The sequence below is a fragment of the Alligator mississippiensis genome, chromosome 1 (assembly GCF_030867095.1).
Source record: "Alligator mississippiensis isolate rAllMis1 chromosome 1, rAllMis1, whole genome shotgun sequence".
NCBI classification, from domain to species: domain Eukaryota; kingdom Metazoa; phylum Chordata; order Crocodylia; family Alligatoridae; genus Alligator; species Alligator mississippiensis.
The window spans coordinates 161,327,193-161,347,437 of record NC_081824.1 but is presented as its reverse complement, the minus strand read 5'-3'; the positions used below and the strand labels follow the sequence as shown (position 1 = coordinate 161,347,437).

At 42.0% G+C, this 20,245-nt stretch overlaps 1 protein-coding gene across 1 annotated transcript in view; it reads right to left on the bottom strand.

The window, feature by feature from the left end:
- Positions 1-2,426: 2,426 nt before the first annotated feature.
- The window catches only part of KIF26B (kinesin family member 26B), a 498,361-nt gene continuing 480,542 nt past the window's right edge, over positions 2,427-20,245 (bottom strand). Inside the window, exons 13-15 of the mRNA XM_059716126.1 lie at positions 17,191-17,393; positions 13,761-13,911; positions 2,427-10,460 (exon numbers count right to left, since the gene is read on the bottom strand). Coding sequence (XP_059572109.1) covers positions 10,312-10,460; positions 13,761-13,911; positions 17,191-17,393 — 503 coding nt within the window. The 3' untranslated portion in view covers positions 2,427-10,311. The remainder of the gene's footprint in view (positions 10,461-13,760; positions 13,912-17,190; positions 17,394-20,245) is intronic.

Below are 20,245 nucleotides of genomic sequence, written 5' to 3'. Positions count from 1 at the left end.
CTTTACAAGTGTTCTCAAGGACAGGTGGGGGCAGAAAGGTGACCAAGGTATGGTTCGGGGAAGTTGGGATTGGAGGGAAGGATGTTTGCTATCCCTCTCAGTGCCCAGAACATTGCAGTGGTGGGAGCTTCTGTGGCCCTGATTAACATCACCGTATGTTGAGTACTTTGTCTTCTTACAGTCATAGAGGGTACTTCATTTCCCCAACACTTCCTCTGTCCTACACTAGCGGCATGGCAGTAACCAGGGTGGAGACTGGGAGAAGCATACGAAACTAAAAGGGCCCTGGTTAAAATTAAGTTAATGACAGACCTCTTTTTGGCTTCAGCTGGTGAATATGTGTGGCCTTTTTATTGCTGTCTTTCTGCAACAAGTTTAGGTGTTTCACACAGACACACCCAGAGCTCTGGCTGCTTTTGGGTAGCTAGGATATCCAAATTGATAGCATTGGTGTGTGCCAGATGCACACAGCTGTATTCATTTTGCTTTCAGTTGGCTGGCATGACTTCTAAAAGCTGCCTCAAGCAGAGGTTTCCAAACCCATGCATTCATCTTCTATAGAAGAGAGCATCTGTTTTCCTGGGTGGATTGAGTTTGGTGGTCTCAGGACCATACCCAGGACTATAGCACCTGGGGTGCAGGGCACTGAATAGGCAGGAACACTCAACTATCCTCTTGTCATTAGAGGTTGCAAAAGAGGCCCTTGGACAGGGCTATTTGCACAGCTTCAACCAGAGCTGTAATATTTAGTGGCTAAACAGCAGATGTCATCCTCCCCAGTTGCCTGATCAACATTTCATCCCCCCAAATCAATTCCTGGAGTGACTGCCCTGGTCACTCTGCCCTAGTTATGCTACTGCTTTAGAGCTGGCCAATAGTTAACTGATTCTGCTAAATGTGAGAACTGTTTTAGCCCAAATCATCTCTGTTCCCCTCCTTTCTCTCCATAAGCTCAGTCCTCACAAGTGCTGCCTCAGCCACAACCTAAGGCTCCACTGGTAACACATAAATATGTGTTATCACTGTTGGGCACCCCAGGCCTTTTGATGCTAATGCTGCTACATGGTAGCAGCAATGAAGATAAACTGCCTCTTTTTTCTTGCTTTTAAAAAGCTGCAATAGGCCTTTTAGCTACTTAGAACAGCTTACAGCTATTGTGAATGTCTCAGAGAACAAACAAACAGTTGTTTATCTTCATTTGCTACCATTGTGGAGAAGCATCAACATTCAAACCCATTGGCCTCAGGCAACCGCAATGGTAGCACTGCAGTCTCAGGGTTTAGTGCTCGCTGTGCAGAGATGGAAAAACCTCTTCTCTCTTCCCACCACAGCTGCTAAACCATCTTCCCACATGCCCCTTCCACATCCAGCCTCAATACAACCACCGCTGGATTTTTACTCTAAATACCTGCCCTGAGGAGGGGATGGTACATTTCTTCAGGTGAATTGACCACCATGCTCGCCTCCAGAGCTGTTTTGGGCTCAAAGTAAAGAAAGGAGTATTTTAAACAGGAACACTTTAACAGAACAATTAAATGTATAAAATGAAAACATGTTGCAACTCAAGTAGGATGTGTCCCAGCACCAGGATATACATGTTGAAAGTAGCTCTTAAATGGTTTCCTTTCTCCCCTAAAACTATTTGCAGCGTGCTAGGACACACAGCAGAGGGTACAGTCATTAGGCAAGTCCCAATGGCCATGCTTAAAAACACTCTAGAAAACTAACTCATGTGCCCTCATGAAACATGTGGCATTCCCTTGAGTGTATATATAGGGAAAGTTGCAGACACTGAGGGTCAAGAATCTAGCTACTGAAGGAAATTTTGGAGAGTGTTCAATTGTCTGCACTGCACTGAAACATCTTGCTGTGTCTGGTATCTCTGCCTGTCAGAGTGGTACACTGCTGAACACATACTTTTGCTAGTCCACATACAGTAGGTTACGTATCTGGTCGAAGGGAAACTAACATGACCACTAGCGAAAGAAGAGGACTTGAGTCATTTTTTTCCCTTTGGTCTTCTGTTCCATCAAGAGTCTCCTCCCCTCCTCATGGATCTGAACTCAACAAACCCTACCCGAATGAGGGAGCCCACGTGCATGGCCCAGCTGACTTGAAAGGTCCTCCTCGTGTGTAGAGGTGGCAGGCTCATGCCCCATAGCGTTAGCTGTTGATGGTTTTATCAGACAGTTACTTTTCTGCTATTTTAATTCTGTCAACTGCTGATTCTTGATTTCTGAGGCATCCAGTTTTCAGAAACCTCTACATGATGCTTTATTTCCTGGCTGCCAAACCCTAACAGCACTCAGTGGATTAAAAAAAAATTTAAAAAAATCTTCCCTCCTAGTCCTGCCCCCCACCCCCATCCCTATGCCATAAAGAAAACTTTTGTTCCAAACAAAATAGTCAGGGCTGAGAAGCATAAATACCAGTAAGATAAAAGTAAACATTTAATGCCACTATATTTTGATTTTTTTCAAACATCATATTTTTGACAATATGTTTCACACCTCATATACCACAAAAGGTAAGAGATTTTAGCCAGCAAACAATAAACTTTACATTTTTTAATGGCAAAAGGCTCCACGTAGTCATCTGACCAGCTTGCAAGTGTCTGCGACTTTCCATATTTTTTACTTGTCCTCATGCTATCTGTTCCATCTTTCCATTCTAATAAAATTTAGCTGATAAAATATATATCTGCTACTAATCCATCTCCTGGAACATCCCACTTATAGAGCCAGCATAAGCTCTTTATCCATTGGCTTGTCCACTCCCCACCTCAATTTTATAACACGGTTACTATGAGAAAGAACAGAGCCACAGACAGAATGAAATGGATTCAGCAAATCTACACTTCAATGCATAGCACTTAGATAAGCATTTCCAACTATGATGTGTAAATAAATTATAAAATACAAGCAACTCTATAAAACAAGAACATCCTGAGTTTACAAATAAATTATATCCTTCATACATAGAATATGATGTGGATGTTAGTTACCAGCAGTTTCAGCTTCCCATCAGGAAAGGAAGGAAGTAAAAATTAGAAAAGTTAATATCTATGTATACATAAAATATATATGTGTATGTGTGTGTATTGTATAGTAAATTCTCACACGCACATATACAATATATAAGGTGAATACATCCATATCTATAATAGAGTATATGTAATATAGATATAGCTGAAACTGCCTCGAGCACCATTTCATTACCATTATTAAAAAGTATGCGCAGTATTTGAGTAGGACCACTCAAAGTCAGATTTTTCCCCTTAAGAATGTTTTGAAGTTAGCTGCAAAGATTATCACCCATATTAACTATTCAACTTTCAGCCCTTCATTTATACTATCATCCCATATTTGCCTCCTGCTTAAATATCTATATAGAGATATATCTAGACATACCTAGATATATCACCTCACCTGATCATCCTTCTGTGATGAGGGCCCTGTAAGTGCAACAAACAGGGATCATGAACAGGGAGTTGACAAGTCTTTCATAACTTTGTTAGGATTGTTTGGAAACTTATTTCAGACAGCTAGCACCAACCAGCCATGGATCTCTGGTAATTGCTGAGTATTACTTAACACCCTTTGCACTAGCAAAAAGACCAAAATAACAAATCCAATTGACTTGTACCACTTCTACTAAAGTCAATGACAAAACTTTCAAGGATTTAATAGGGACAAGACAGTTTCTCCCTAAATTTGTGCCTTTATTTAAGGCTGCAGAAATTGGATGTGGTTAGTAAGAAATAAAACATGCAAGCTATCAACTGACTTGTGAAACAAGGGATCTGTTTAGGTCTATTTTCCCTACTCCCATATGGTATGGACTCTTTGACTTCTGCAGCTATGTGCTAGATGAGGAAATTATACAATAAACTGCACATTTTACATTATTTGGTCTCCCCTGTATTTGCCAGCACTTTGCCTACCAATAAGAACTGCTTCTAAAATCCCAAACTGCTTACCAGCTCCCAAAGCCACCCAAACCCCATCATCCTGCCCTCCAACTGCAGATCTAATAAACCACTGATTTAAAGGACTTATGCTGGCTAGATGCAGTCCTCTAAAAGTCAGGCTTCAGGGTACTGGTTTACAAATCATCAGGGCTTGACAGACGCACATTATCTTATTGGCAAGCTAAAATTCCAGGCTTTCAATTGATACAGACAACATTGTATTTAACACTGGTGGTTGCAAGATATCTGCCCTTAAATCCATGACAGTTTGACATACAGGGAAGCTATTTTGGATCATTTTTTATAGGTTTTAAATTTTCTGTCACTCTCAAGCCTATATATGGGAATTAAGAGAACCTGGATTCACAGGCTGAAGACTAGGGAGAAAAATATAAAAAAAACCCTCTAAAATGTTTCAAATACAGTTTTTTTTATGAAGCCTGGCATAAATCAGCTGCATGCTGAAGTATAGCAATATAAATGTTTTATTGGTATTCCTATAGGGTGAATGGCATAACTTAAATGCTTGCTATTTGTGACTTGCCTGGCCATCCCAAACCCATAGCAATAAAACCTTTATAGTATTGTTCACTGCTATATTGTGTGTGTGCATGTGTGTGTGTGTGTTACTTAGTGTGCTCTGAAAAGATATGCATGCCTCTCTGTACATACACAGCTATATTGTTACTGCTTTTCACTCAGAAAAAAAAAAGCCAAACCAGAAACACTTGCGGAGTAGTCCATATCTTTTACTCGTCACATAATTCAGACCCTGAGTTTATGGTAATAGCTACTGATTTAGAACAAACTACGTTATTGAGCTAATGGAGGAACCATTAAAGAAAAAGACTGAGAAGCCTATTGTTCCTTGCATATTTGGGGGCTTTTTGTAATTGCTGCTAGCTTTTTCAGCCTTGCTGCTAGCTTTCACATCTGTAATTCCCAGACACAGAGACAAAAAGAAGAACCTCTTATGTACCTTTTATGCTTTTATATGCTGTTTATATACCTTGCACTTAGTTTGGCCATGGTCAGACAGGATATTGCCATAGTATTGTTCAGCATCAAGCTGGAAACATAAGATTGGAAGGGTCATGTCGTCCAAGCCTTGTACACATTCAGGGTTTGTTATTTCTACAACATGCCAATTAGAGAAATTGCACTATGTGATGGGCAGAGGGTTCCAGGCTTATGGGTCCAGTCCTGCCATATTTTTAGAGTAATTCTGCATATACAGTCCTGGCAGAAACAAGCCACAGCACATGAAGAGAGAAAAGGAGAACACTAGTACAGCTCAGCAAGCACTCAAATTACAAGGTAACTGATTCTTTCTCCCCCTAGTTTTTTTTAATGTAGCTATAACTTCACAGACTTCAATAGAGTTGGTGAGAGAAGAATCAGGCTCAGTATAACTGGCAAATGTTGCTTCATGGAGGGACTGTACTAACATCACTTTTTTGCTTGCATTTTGTCCAAGTAATCCCTTTGGTTGCTTACAAGTAATAGCATTGGTCAGAAATAACTCCAAGGTTAGTAACAGGCTTAAACATGGGGACAAAAGAAAGAGATGGGTATGAAAAAATTCACAAGGAGCTACGGGTTTCCATAACCTTGGCTGTGCTTTTCAGTAGCTGAAGCACTGGATACAAAAGCTTTCCCAAAGTTCTCCTGCAGTAGGAGCCAATCTTTAAGTTTTGCCCAACACTGATCGATTGAGCTCGGCTCCAAGCTCTGCCCAGTGCCACAGGTTCTCAGATCTGGGTTTGATTTGAATTCATTTTTGACAAATAAGTTCAAAGCTTACGCACATCAATATAAATACTGAAGTTACCCGAGCATAAGTGATATCAGAATTAGACCCAAAATGCAAGCCAATACACTGATGTCTCTTTTAATCTTTTGCTAGTGCCTGACATTAGAGAACTTGCAATTTTCTCCCACTTACGTAAGCCAAGTGTTAACCTTAAAACCCAAGTAGGCCAACATTGCTGCCATGTCACTGCTAACCCCTAGACCTGAAACATTCAGTTAATGTACATGTCCAGTACAGCTAAACATCCTCTCTTATCCTCTTATTCCATTCATTGGAAAGATGTCCCATAGCAATACATTTACCATTTTGAATCTGCAAATAATTAAGCATTCCATCAAGTTGCTTTTACATATTTGGATAGGCATTTCGTGGGCTTTGAAATGCAGCGAAAGATTAGCAGCCATATTGCCACCTGCTGAAACTGTTGGACTTGAAAGTTTTTTTTTTTTATAGGTTTTCCTTAAAACATGGCCCACCAAGAGCGAAGGCAATTCAGTACGGTCAGAGACATTTTCAAATGTTCCATTTTGTATTTACAGTGATGCTTGAAATATATAACGGAGGCTAATAAATTCCAAAATAAAAGCCGTACTCACTCAGGCAAAAGCTCCATAGATTCAGATGGCAAATCTTAGCAGATTGTCATTGTTGTATATGTATTACAACATCTCTCAAAAATATTGTCAGGTATTAAAATGTGCACAAAGAAAAAACTGTTTTAGCACGCAATATGGATTTCTGATAAAACTAATAATAGTTATTTAGTGGCACTCATGTCATAAATAAAATATTTGTAAGCACTGTGCTTCTGCTCAGCAAATAAAACCCCTATGGACCAAATTCATTCTTGGCATATACTCTGTTGATTTCAGGGATCAAATTTAGTCCTGTATGATTAACAAGATCAGTACTTTACATATCATTTAAAATGACTGCTAGATAGATGGCAGGCTTATTTGTTATGCCTTGTAATCTTCAAAAGTAATATCACAACACAACAATCAAGATGGTAACCATCATGACCAATGGGTCTAAATATTATATGTAACAGCACATGTAACAAGTACTGCACTATAACTCTGAAAGTAATTCTACCAAGCTAACAGCTAAAGAAAAGGGATTTACAGAAGCAAAATTAAAACCATGTAAGTGATCTGTAAAATGCGTGAGATTTTGGGACCAAGGCCATAAGGACAGTACCATCCGTTCAGCTAAGTCAAGTGTCTGGTAATAAGAACATTTTCTTTGCGTTCTCTCTTTGTAGCATTTAATTTTGTCTGCATCAAGTACTTGCTTGATTTTCATATTTTTCTTGTCATTTATAATCTCTCTATACTAAGTACTATCACATACATACATAATGTACCAATGTCATGCAACTTCTTTTTGGTTAAGGAACACATCGTGCATCCCCCTGAGCCCCTGCTCTAGTGCTGATAAAGTCTAGTGATATGCATAAAGGGAACTCTAACATAATGGTATAGCTGGTATTTCACATGCACACAAGATGGGAATTTCCAATTTATGAAGCCTAGAATAGTTGCAACTTGGCCATCTTATGCATACATAGATTTTGTTACCATCATTTTATTAGGTAGTTGCCTAGTGCCATAAGATCTTAGAAAGCTTTTTGCAAACAGAGGCTTGCTCTTGTATCCATCCTCTATATGTCCACGCAGAATCAATCCCAGAAGTCAGAAACACGAGTGCCAAAGAGCTTTCAACCTCTGGCCTTTATCCTGCAAAAAACTGCTTGGGCACCTACTGTGGTCACACAGAGATCTACTAATTTCAAGCAGATCTCTCAGTAGAAGTCCTTCACATGCAGGACCTCTCAGTAGAGGTCCCTTGCAGTGCAGTTCACTGCAGAATGAACATCTAGACGACCTACATGTATGAGGTCTACAGGAACGTTACCCCTCGAGTCATCAGATATGGAGTCTGCCCATAGAGGTATAACATGGAAGAAAAGGCACCATGGGCAGCTGTCTCTAACCCTTCCCCTGCCTCCTCTCAGCCTAGCTTCTCACTTGCAAATTCAGGAACAGCAGCAAACAGTGTACGGCATTCTGGGAACTGTAGTTCCCTACAGTAGCAACAAAGTTTGCTGTTGCTGGGTGGGGGGGTGGGCATTTCACCCCATTTTTTGCTGCAGAAGTCCATGTCCAGAGGGCAAAAGAAATGCTGAATTAATTGGCAAAAAAATGGGCGTCATTTGTGTCCCCCCAGCAGCTGCAGCAAACTGCACTCAAATTACAAGGATATGCTCTCTGCAAAACCACAGTTCTCAGAATACCTGGCACTCTGCGATGCCCATCACCTGTGCCAGCAACGAGCATCTTAGAGGCAAGCCACTGAGGCTGTTCCACCGCCTCCCAGAGTCCTGGTATCCCTCCTCTTAAGCAGGGCCCAGGACACATGCCTTGCTCACCTACCCCATGTTACTCTACTGTCTGCCCGTAGGTTATACAGTAGTATTTTTCTACCTTAGTGTGTGTGTTTCAGATATATAATATCTCTTACACGCTCTCTATAGAATGCAAGCGAGTTTCCCACATGGAAAAAAATATATGGAATTGAACAAAAATCACTTTCCTACAGGTTTTCTTCCGTTGATTCAACAGAACTTAAAGGCAAATGGCATCACTAATACAGAACTCTGTAGTGTCCTCGTGTCTGTAGAAAGAGTACAATTCTCTGTGAAATTCTATTGGCTATTATAATGCAAACCTATAAAAGAGTGATTTCCCATTTGATTCAAGTAATTTCTATAAATCTTACTAAATTTTTATAGAACTTTTCCATAAGGGATTGCTGGTAGGGGCACAATAACGGTGCATTAATATTGCAGGGGGGCAGAAATTAAATTTAAAAACAGTAGGTAGACGCATACTGAAATAAATATGTTGAATTCTGTTCTCAGTTTCATGCTGACATTTACACTGCAAAAAGACTTCAGTGGTGAAATTGGGAGCAGAACTTATACTTACTACAAAAGCAAAGTGAGCCACCAGACTGTACATGGAAATAACTCAGTGCTATGAAATGAAATGTAAATATTTGCATGTTCATTGAAAGCTATATAAGGACATTTCTTTCCCTATACAGCTATCCAGGTACATGAATAACCAGGTGATCATATGTGATGGGCACCGAAGCCTGAATATTAGTTCTGTTGATGTGAGTGAGAGTTTTGCCATTGACTTTAATGGGATTTCAATTGGACTTTAATAGAATGACGTGCTCCACATAGTCCAAGTGCTATGTCCACTCATCTATAACTCTTGTTTATTTCTTGACCAACTAAAATTGAGCAGAACACACTTGTCAGATGTCACCACATCTATGAAATATTTTAGAGAGACGTGCGCGCGCGTGCACACACACACACACACACACGCGCGCGGTGAAAAATGCATAAGTGGGATAACTCAAGAAATGACTAAATTAAAATGTACCAGATGTTCTGTTCCCTCCTTATAAAACAAATCACACCTTTTTGGAATAATAAGCATGAATCCCTTCAGCTCAAAAGGTAGTTTCCTAGAAAATGATCAGCAACTGAAAATACAGGCTTGGGATGAAAGCATTTCTTTAAGCATGACTCTGGCATCACTAGTATAAGGCTAAAAATACAACAAAAAGGAGAACAAATGGTAAGGTGAGAGCAAACATAAAAGATATTTGCAGTAGTTTTCTTTGTCCTCTTCCATTGTACACTACAGAATATGCAGATTGTGAATATTACTGTGTCCTTGGACAGATGAAAGCATTTTAGGAGCAAAGAATAGATCATATAACCTTGCTCACTGCTGGAAACAATTTCAGAACCATCTAGGAAAGTTAACTTTCTCTTTGAGTGGCCTTACTCTGGTAACAATAAAAGACAGTTAACATTTATTCATATGTTGTACTGGTTAGGAAATAGTTCTACAAACACAAGTTACTTAGAAACAGCAAATCCGAAATAGGAGAAAACACCAAGAGAAAAACAAGCTGTAAATACGTTTCAAAATGTGTTTGTTTTTTGTTTTGCTTTTTTGTTTGTTTTTCTGTTTTTTCCTTTTTCTTTTATTGACTAGCACCATCTGTACACAAGAAAGTATGAACATAAATGTTTGGATAATAAAGATTTGCAAGGCACTTAAACAGTCTTTCTGTGTAATTTCTTTTTTACGAAGCTCTCTGCCATGGTCCTATAACCACCCCTCCTGCTTCCTCGGCTAACGTAGCGGAAGAGTCTTTTCTACTAGCAGTTCTTATATACAAACGTGTCCTCAGAGGCTCCTCAAAGTGCTCTTTCAGGCTAGGAGATTCGACATCCTTACATCTTTCTTTTTTGTTTTTTTTTGCATTCATTGTGTATTTTATTAATTGTTCTTCGGTATAATAAAGAAAATCTCTTCTCTCACACACACAGTTGAGACTTGACACCAACCTTCATCCTCATTTTGTTGTCTTTGGGATGCTGTTCAATAGGAGCGGGAAGGGGACTGGGGTGGCTTGAAATTCTCTTGAGGTTTGTTCTTTATCGGCGTCTGGAAGTGATGTCAAAGCAGGTGATCATCATGAGGTGGGCCTTGCAGAAGTTCACACGGTTTTCCAGACGTTCAGTCACACACTCCAATGCCTCCAGGTACTCCAGGGAATCCAACTCAAATACCTGCTCCAGGTCAACTAGAAGAAAGGAAATAAGCCGATGGGAAGACCAGACAAAAAGCAACACAGATTACTGGGAATCATGGGCCTAATCCAAGCCTTTGAGCCCAGTATTGTTATAGAAGCAGTGGCCAGCAGCTGCAGTCTGTGGGACGGGTGGCTTCAGCAGGGTGTCAGTAGCAAGGAACTTTGCCTATCACCCCTGCTGAGGCCATGCCACCACCGCTTCTCCCAGCCCCCCACTGCCCAGCTGCAGCACGAGTACAGCTTCCACCTAGCAGGGAACTGAGCTAGGATCACACAGCCAGAAGCTGTGTCTGCATTGCCACTACTTCCCCCCCCCTTCTGTGGCATGGATGTGGCTTCCAACAGCCTGGCCCCAGTGCAGCTCCTTGGTGCCCAACCTCAGTACAAGTGCTCTGCAAGTCAGATCCAGCAGCGTTGTGGGCCACTACAGAGGTAGCCTTGATTTGGCGCTTTCATTTAACCTGCACTTGGGGTTTTAGCTAAAAAAAGAATAATATGAATACTGTATGGGTTCCTTCTTGTAGTGTCATACTCTCCTCTCCTCGCCAGAATCAGGAATTACTGTACACTAAACCACACTTTCCACAGCCATATTCTCTGTCAGTGGCTCCCCTGCCAACAACCACAGTACTCGCTGCAAGTAATTTCTACTGACTGGTATGAAACAAAAATGGGTGCATGTCACTTTTTCCTTTAACCTTTTACAGGATATACAGAATATTACATTGTTTAGACCCCCTTTCCATTCAGGCCCCGGTTTGGCATGCACGAGTTTCAATCGATTCTTATTCAGGACATGTACTCAAGTCTTTTTGACTGTCCTATGCACTCTGCTGAACAGAAATCGATTTAAGCACAGGCTTAAGTGCTTTCTTGAGTTTGGGCACCTGGATGCCCAGGGCTGGCTTGATCTATTTGGAGGTAAGTCTAACTAACACATCAAAGAGTTGGAAGGTTTTATTCAAGTAAGTTGCATTGAGTTCAAAGGTCCTCCTGTGATAAAATCATTCATCAGTTCAAGTCAATTCAATTATTAAGGATTCTGGCTAAATGCCATGATCCCGAAAATGACATAACACACATACGACCATAATATAAATAAGTTCAAACAAAGTAACCGAACTACAAATATTATACTAAAAATAGAGCCCACCAACATAAAAACATTAATATAATAGTAAATCATGACATGAATCTATAATATTGTTGTACATAGATTTGATTTTATTGTCTCGGTTGTGGATCTAACGTTAAAATGTATCACTTATATCAGTAATAAAGGATATTTAACTCTAATTGACTTATAAGCAAAAATTGCAAGACGGTTTACCAAATTAGATCATTCATCAGGCTAACATTGTTAAGGCACGCCAATTTCTATGGCCAGTAGCACAGGAAGGAGTGAGGTGGGATAGAACTATGTCCAGGAACCTATTTACAGCTGAGCTGACTGCAGGTGCAAATCCAACGTGGGTCCGGAGCAAAACTGAACTTTTGCCTTTGGATCCACAGTATCATGCCTTAACTCAGGGGTGGGCAATTATTTGGGCCCACAGGCCACATACCAGTTCTGTGGAGCTGTCGTGGACTGGTCAGCACCCTCCTCTGCCCAACAACAGCCTGGAGCCTGCGCTCCGGACCGCCCACCCACTGAGCACTGGCAGCAGTGGTGGTGGCTGAACAGAAGCTGCTGCTGGGAGCAGAGGAAGAGCGGTCCCCACTTGCCCATGACAGCAGCCAGTGGATGGGCAGAAGCTGCTGCTGGGTTTGGGGGAAAAGTGGCTGCCTCCCCATCGTTGCTGCTGGGCCCTTCTTGCTGCAGCGGCTCAGAGCCCGTGCCCAGGCTGCCCTCCAGCTTCTCTCTACTCTAAGCACTGCCCTTCTGGGCAGCCTGGAGACGGTGGTGACAGCAGCAGAGAGAAGCTCCAGGGCAGCCTGGGTGTGGACTCTGGGTGGCTGCAGCAAGAAGGACCCAGCAGCAATGATGGGGAGACAGCCACTTTTCCCCCAAACCCAGCAGCAGCTTCTGCCCATCCACTGGCTGCTGTCATGGGCAGCATGGGCATGCCCATGGGCTAGACGGCACCAGGGCCAGGCAGGACCGAGGAACCCACTGCTGGCTGGACAAAGTCCTTCCGTTGCCCAGGTCAGGCTTATGGGCCATATTTTGCCCACCCCTGCCTTAAGTGCTCTGCAACTGCACTTGTACAAAGTGGGGAGGGGATTAATCTAATTTGCATCTCTCTTCAGAGCTCTGCAGCACATATATTAAGCCAAATAAGATTTGCTTAGACAGCGGTAGGCTGGTTGTAGTACATCTCAGCAAATCCAAGTCTGATTTGCACTATTTATCACTTCCGAACTTGGCTCAGGGCCTGGAATTGTGTAGTCTTTGTTTCACAACCAGGAAATGGAAGCAAAGGCACCAAGTGAGCAAGTGAATGCTGGTATATGTAAATATTCAGTGGTTGCCTTTATAATTTTTTTTTTTTGCTCTTGATAACTAGATGACATTCCAACAGCTTTCACAACACTCTGCTGGTGCAATTATCAAAGAAAAAAAATGTGACTTAAAGGGCAATCACTAACAAAAAACACATCGGCTTAATTCGTAATTTTCCTAAATAAAATAGAATTGGATGTTTAATATACCATTCCATCTCTGATTCTCACCCCTCAGCTTGCCAGTATTACTGATTCTTGCATAACCCTTGTAGTTTTTATAATGTTTATTTCTGGATTTTTATTTTTGACATTATTTCTGGTTTGATTGTGAATTCCTGTTAAGATGAAACTCAATGAACTTTACTCGTTTCTGGCTATAAAGGATCAAAATAATCCCTGGTGTAACTCCATTGGAACTAAGGGACAAATTGACTTCATAGTGTTATTCTGCAGTAGGTGAGATGATTTATAATACAGCATATATGTCTGAGTGATCTGAAGCCAAAAAAAAAAATCTCATTTTCAGGAGCTGTGGACTGAAACGCACGAGTGTTAATCTAGCCGTGGCAATATCCACCATTATAATGCTGTGCCATTCCAGTATTTGGCTGTCAGGCAAAGGACCGTTCAATTCTACTGGCAATGTTTAATAGGAATTATATGCAAAGAGCTGTAGAAATACTGTCAATCTAAACCTGGACTCCTTGGTCACACGTCAGTTCAATTGAGTTTATAACCATATTGGGTCACATCCTAGCCTCCACATCACAAAACCTTCTTATCCCACCCTCAGTAAAACAAACCAAAGGATGCTTATGAGTACAGGCAATAAAACAAGGTCCTTACATTCACTGAGCCATTTATTAGGATCCAGCATCAGGTACTGTTTGGTCACCTCCAGTTCCCTCATTAACCACTCATACTTGGCCTTAACCTCAGCGATTCTCTGCTGGCGATGCTCCAGGATTTTCAGCTTGGCGTTGAAACAGATCACCTCCTGTTGACCGGGAAAGAGGCGTAGGGAAGGAATAGGTGAAGAGTAGATGAAATACATGTGTCAGATCCATTCAGCCAGGCTGTCTTTCAGTCAGCTGTAACCACAACACATTGGGGAAACATGTTGATGGGAACCTACCGTACAATTAGTGCACGAACCCATCTCAGTAAAATATATGGTAGTGTCCCATTGAACACAGTCCGCCTCAGCGTTGACACTTTTTCAAATCACTACACTGAATACATTTTGACTACTTCATTCCCACAGCTGAGCTGTGCCTTTCTTTTCCATTTCCAGTGATCCTCGTTTCATCAGCAGCCCTAAATGTCCAGCAAACATCAAATGGGGCCCTAAACAGTTCACCCAGAAATCCTCTGTTACCTCCTCTCTCAGCCTGGTGCATATGATTAATGTGGCCTTGCACTCAAGGAGGCAGAGCTGGACCAGTCTGCCCTGCGCCTCATCTGCATATATATTTTTGGAGGATCCCAGACTTGTGACAAGATCACCTGGTTCCAGACATGAGTTGGGGAGTAAGGGCTAATTAGCACATACATCCTTTGTGGGGGGTACTTGGAGTACACACACATACTGAGCAGTGCTAAGCTCTGGTGCCACCATGGCTTGAAATGCTATTTGGCTCTGCTGGGTCCCAGCCCAATGAACTATATGGAAATTATAAACCTTTTGGCTTTGGATTAATAACATGCATCATTTGTACTATACTTACCTGGCAGGGGAAATACTATGATCACCAATGTGGTGGTAGTATTTCCCCTGGAAAAACCGTGACCACTAAGGTGATTTTCCTAGGTACAGTGGATAACCACTTTTCTGGCATAGGGTAGTACCTGGGCAGAGGTAATGTATAGTTAACCTTCCACTTACATTTCCAGTGGGAAGATCTTGGCTTTACGCCTACTTTGTGGAACTGGGAGACTCTTCCTTCGCTTGCTCCTGCGGCCATATGGCTGAGGGCAAGCAAAAGTCGGGGGCATCTGAACCCAAGCCTCTTGGCTTTGGCCTGTACATAGGATGCCCGCCAAATGATTGGGAAATATCAGAAGCCCCAGGCAGGAAGGATGTTTGCTGGTAGTAGGGCCAAATATGGTTCTTGAATGACCCATGGATTTGGAATTGATTTGGCTGATTTGGCCTGGAACACGAAACATTTTCCTTAAAAAAAAAATCATTTGTGTTATAAGTAAGTACAAAAAGTGGTGCTTGAAAGTGTGTTTGTGGAGTACTATGCTACGACTTGCAACAGTTTCAAACACGACAAAATCCATCAATTCTGGATGAACTGTCTACGGGCACCCATAATAATTTCCCTATATACCAATATCTACAGGCATGTTTATTTCAAAGCCAGTGTTTCTAAATTTGCCCTTTTCTTCTTTGTGCTCAGGGAATCAGGGTCTGATAATAAAGGAGGTGGGGATACTGCAAGGGGAAGAAGTTGGGGGTGGGGGCAGAGGGCAAAGGGGTCTTATATTCAACTAAATACAGTAATTAAGTTCCTTAGTGTAGGAAATCCATCTCAAACTGTATTGAAGCAGTCTGCACATAATATATGCAATTATTACTGGTAAACAAGAGAGGAAGTAACAATACCAGCCTTCAAGAGCTTTCAGCAAAGGGTTTTTTGTGAAAATGTCTCAATTTTTAAGCAGCTCCAATGAATCAAAATGGTTATTTTATTGTAGAGTGATCAGATACTGAGTACAGACCCCTGAGCTAGGTGTAAATGAGCTAGCTCATATACCATAAGCAGACTGACCATGGCTGCAGCCTAGATGCAGGATGAATTACCTTGTGCTGATCTCTGGTATACCATACAACTTGTTCTCAGGAAAGCCCATTTAATACTAGTCTGAGTGTTTCTATACTGTGCTGCAGGCTGCCATGTAGATATATCCATTGAGGTGTTTGAGGAGGGTGCACAATCATTTAAAAATGTGTGAGAATCACAATCATTTTGACACAATATCATAAACAGAAGTCAAATAATGTGATGTGCTCAAAAGGGATGGGAAGCCTCAGGGATAAAAACCAAGAGACATGAACAGGAAAAACTAGATAAAATATTGTTCAGGGCAGATCCATAGCTGGTGTAAATTCGGTTCCCTCAGCCTTTCCATGAAATTTCAATTGTCACCAGCTACAGAGATGGCCTTTAAAGTTTTTAGATGGTTTTTAAAAGCTGGGAGGACCAAGCGTGGGCAGATGGCCAGAGAAAGGCAAAATTCATAGCCACAAAATCAAAATGATCAAAAGCACAACTGCTTGCCAATCTAAGGGGAGATGGTGGCAGTGGCTCTCAGTAGAGATCCTTCAAGACCAGGACCAGGGAGCCCATGGTAGGCACAGATGGAAGGAGTGTTTGTGAGTATAACAATGATATAGTTGTATTGTTTGTTTTGTTGTTCCCTATTGAAAGTGGGGTTTTTTGATGGATTTTTGTTCTGGTGGGGAAAGTGTTTATGGCTGCATTGTAGAAGGGTTGGGTGTAGCTCACTGCACTCTGCCTTCTGGATAGTGCTGGAAGTAGCCTCTTCCTGAGAACACCAACTCTTTTAGAAGCTGGGGGTGGAAATAAAACCCAGAGAGCTAGAGAGTGGATATGCACGTGGGCATGCTTATGTGTGTACCTTCCAGCATACGGCCTGCTGGAGTCCACTGAAGCCTGCTGGTATGAAGCCTCAGAGAGTGGGGTTGGAGGGGATCTGCCACTTCGGGACTGCAGCTGAAAAGGCTGGAGTGGCAGGACAGAGGCAGCCTGCTGAGGGCCGCAGAGAAGCCAAGAACTCTGGGGTCAAGGGGGAATTTCAGTGCAGAGACAGTGACAATTCCTGCCGTCCACTGGATCCAGCTGGGGACTGAGAAAAAAGTACTGGGCAGATGTGAGTGAAGTGTTAGGAGACAGCTTGTTTTAAACCTTGATTTTATGTTCCGTCTTACCCAGTTATGTGGTAGCATTTTTTCCCCTAATTATTAAAGTTGTTTGTTTTTTTTTAAAATCCTTAAATATTTGTTGTCCCTTCAACTGGGTGTCCCACCTCAAGAAGAGTTTGCAACCTCACGGCCTGTCATAGTGCACTTCCAGTGGAGCTTCCAGTGAAGAAAGCTAACTTGATTTATAGCTGCTCATCTATGAACTTCAAATTTTGATTGTGGACCTCCTGTGAGATGCTGAGAGTGTCCCAAAGGCTACTCTGCACCTTTCAGAATCAGGCCCTTGAGGGAAAAGTGGGAATTAGGTGCTTGGATTACACTCACCTTGCTGTCCCCTCCTCGTCGCCGCTGGAGTCTTTCCACATCATCAATCTCATAGACTTTGATTTCAAAGGGTTCACCAATCCCTCTCTGTCCACTTCGCAGTGGGCCATCCACCCAACGGACCCCAGGGCTATTGGCAGGTTTCCTTACTGGGGAACTTGTATCAAGTGATAAAGCCGGGATGAGTCTTCGTCTCTGAGAACCTAAAAATGCATGAATTGTCAAGTGATGCTAGCACAGTTAATTCCTCTCATTTCTGCTGTTTCCAAAGGAGAGTTCTTTTAACAAATGTATCCAATCCTCTCCCACAGAGAGCATTCAGAGATAACCTAGAGGGACATGAAGGTTTGAGTTTGCTTAACTGTGAACATACAGTACATATAGTATTACAGCCCAGATCCTCAATGATATTTAGGTGCATAAGTCCAAGATTTAGGCCTAAGACAATCTACATCTCCAAACTTGGATCTTGCATATATTTCTTGATGTGCATAGACAGCGGTTCTCAACCTCTCTAGACTCAAGGCACCCCTCTTCCAAATGGAGGCGCCTCTCATCTGACTCAAGACACTCCTTAGATAATGCCAGCTCTTAGTTTTCACTCGTTTTTTGAATACAGAACAATAATAGAGCAATGTTTCTATTGCAAAGAATTCAGAAAGAACAAAACAGGGCAGAAGGGTTTTAATACTATGGATTCCTACTTGAAATCCCTGGGTTTATTTTGTGAATCATATAACAGTGCTAACACTGCGTGAAACCCTGAAACACCCTTGAAAGGATCTCAGGGCATCCCGGCATGCCATGGCACCCTGACTGAGACTCACTGTAAGTATTTGCAGCAGGGTCAATGTCTAAGATTAAATTAGACTAGTAAGGTTTATCTTGGGTTCCCTTGCTTTCTTTGACTAGTGGACCATTTTCTGAGAACAATGCTAACCTGCTCATGCTAAAAAGCCCTGTCACCAACTAGGTAAATGCAAATATTTAGGGGAAATACTTGTAAAGTGCAAAGGGTGCTTTGGCACACAATGTCTATTAAAAGTCACTTGGATACAGGCACTTAGCTAAGAGTCACCTGCATCTTTGAACATTTCCCACTCTAATACCATTGTCATATGAGTAAGGGGATAAAACATTGCTCTGTACACTGGTTAAGAAACTTATTGTAGAAACTTACCTGCAACAACTATTTCTTAATGTGGTTATCATTGCCAGAGTTTCATTAGCCTTATTTATACAAGAATTGATTTAAAAAACTCTCTCACTGGTGCACTACTGTAAATGGCTCTCCAGTGGTGGCCTAAAGGACAGGAAGCACACATCCAAAGATCAACTACAGGCATTTTTAACTACTGTGCCCTCCAACCCCTGGGTAGAAAGCCTACTGTTTTAAAAGTCCATCAGCTGCCCACATACAGCCTACATCAAGGGCAGCCAACCTGCGGCACACATCCATAATTGGCATGGAGAGCCTCCGTGGCACGCAGTTCAGGGAAGGAGCAGGGAACACAGCTGCAGATGGGGCAGGGAACAGAAAGCAGAACAGCAGATTTGGTAGGGAGCACAGGGCATGGGAGCATAAAGCAGAGCAGCAGATTAGGCAGGGGAAAGGATTTGTGTGGCACTTGGGGAGGGTGTGGGGCTTAGTTTGTGGCACACCTGCCAAAAAGTTTGTCCCCCACTGCTCTACATTAACTTGGCACCATTGCTGATGGTGGCAATGCAATGGTCTAGGAGTTTTTGGAAAACTACAGGGTAGACACGGTTGAAATGGCATAGAAACCTGCTGTTCTACTAACCACTGTAAATATGGTGCTGGCTTAATAGCATGTGGAAGAAAGCAAGCATGGGCATATAAAGTGATGGGAAACAGAGAGAAAAAGATTGTAAATCAAAAACAAATTGGTTACGTTTTTCTTCATGGCTTAATATTGTAAGAGAGACAGATGGGATCAAAAAACTTGGTTGGTTGGTTTGGTAGCCGCTGCACTATCCCTCCTAGGAGAGATTAGGAGGAAAAATACAGAACAAAAACAAAAGCCAGAGCCAGCCAGCCTGAATGAAACTATTAAATGGATCTCTTGGCTGCAAGAACTGAGCCACATGCCAGCAGGAAAGGGCTGCAGTATGACTCTATGTGGATTTTATTTAAAAACCAAGATAAAATCATTTAGCGGCATCTCAAGAACTACATTCATTTAAAGTTAAATGTAAACAGCATCTAAGCTACTGTCAAACCAGTGCTTGGGTAAAAGCTAAGCTATATTGACCTTCCAGTGTTTGCATTTGCAAATAACAAAAGTACTTCTCATTTTCCAACTAACATTTGCTGGTTTTCTGCCAACTGCAAATGGCTAGGTCCTTTCCCACTGACAGTGGGTGCTGCTGGTCTGATGAGATCATTTTATTTCCATCATGCCATTTGCTCTGTGAAAAAGCTTATAAAAGTGTCCTGCTGGGCTTCCTGTCCCCAAGCAAGCATCCTGCATCCCAGGCTATCCCAGTTTAAACCCTTTCCAGTATAAAAATCTCTGTCAAGGAAATGCTAGGGCTGCAAAGTGAAGTGTTCAAATGCCTGGAAAGACACAAAGTAAGGTTGCTTGTGCAAGCCTCATTCAGCTCCCTGTGTTCAAATGCAGATTTAATTGTCTCACCAAATGCTGTGTTCTCCTTAGGGCCCTCACAAAATGGGGCAGCTGTTCCACATATCACTTCTAGGCTCCATGCCATGAGCTGACTTTTAAGTAGGAGGAGCAAAAAAAAAGTTTCTGTTGGGCAAGTTATTCTCTAACTGCCTGCCTTAGGGTCCCTTGTTGCAACTGCTGTTGGTCACTGGATGAGATACACCACTGGGCTGATCCCACATGGCAATTCTTTTGCTCCTTTCCTGTCCTGTTTCTATCCTGGTTGTGGCCCCTAGTTTCATTTATTGTACCCTAACCAATCATCTCTGGAGCCTTGCCTCATTCACTGTCCTTCCTCAATCATCATCTGACTGGTATCAACAGTGAAACAACATATTATCCTATAATTAAAGGTATCTCATCATTAG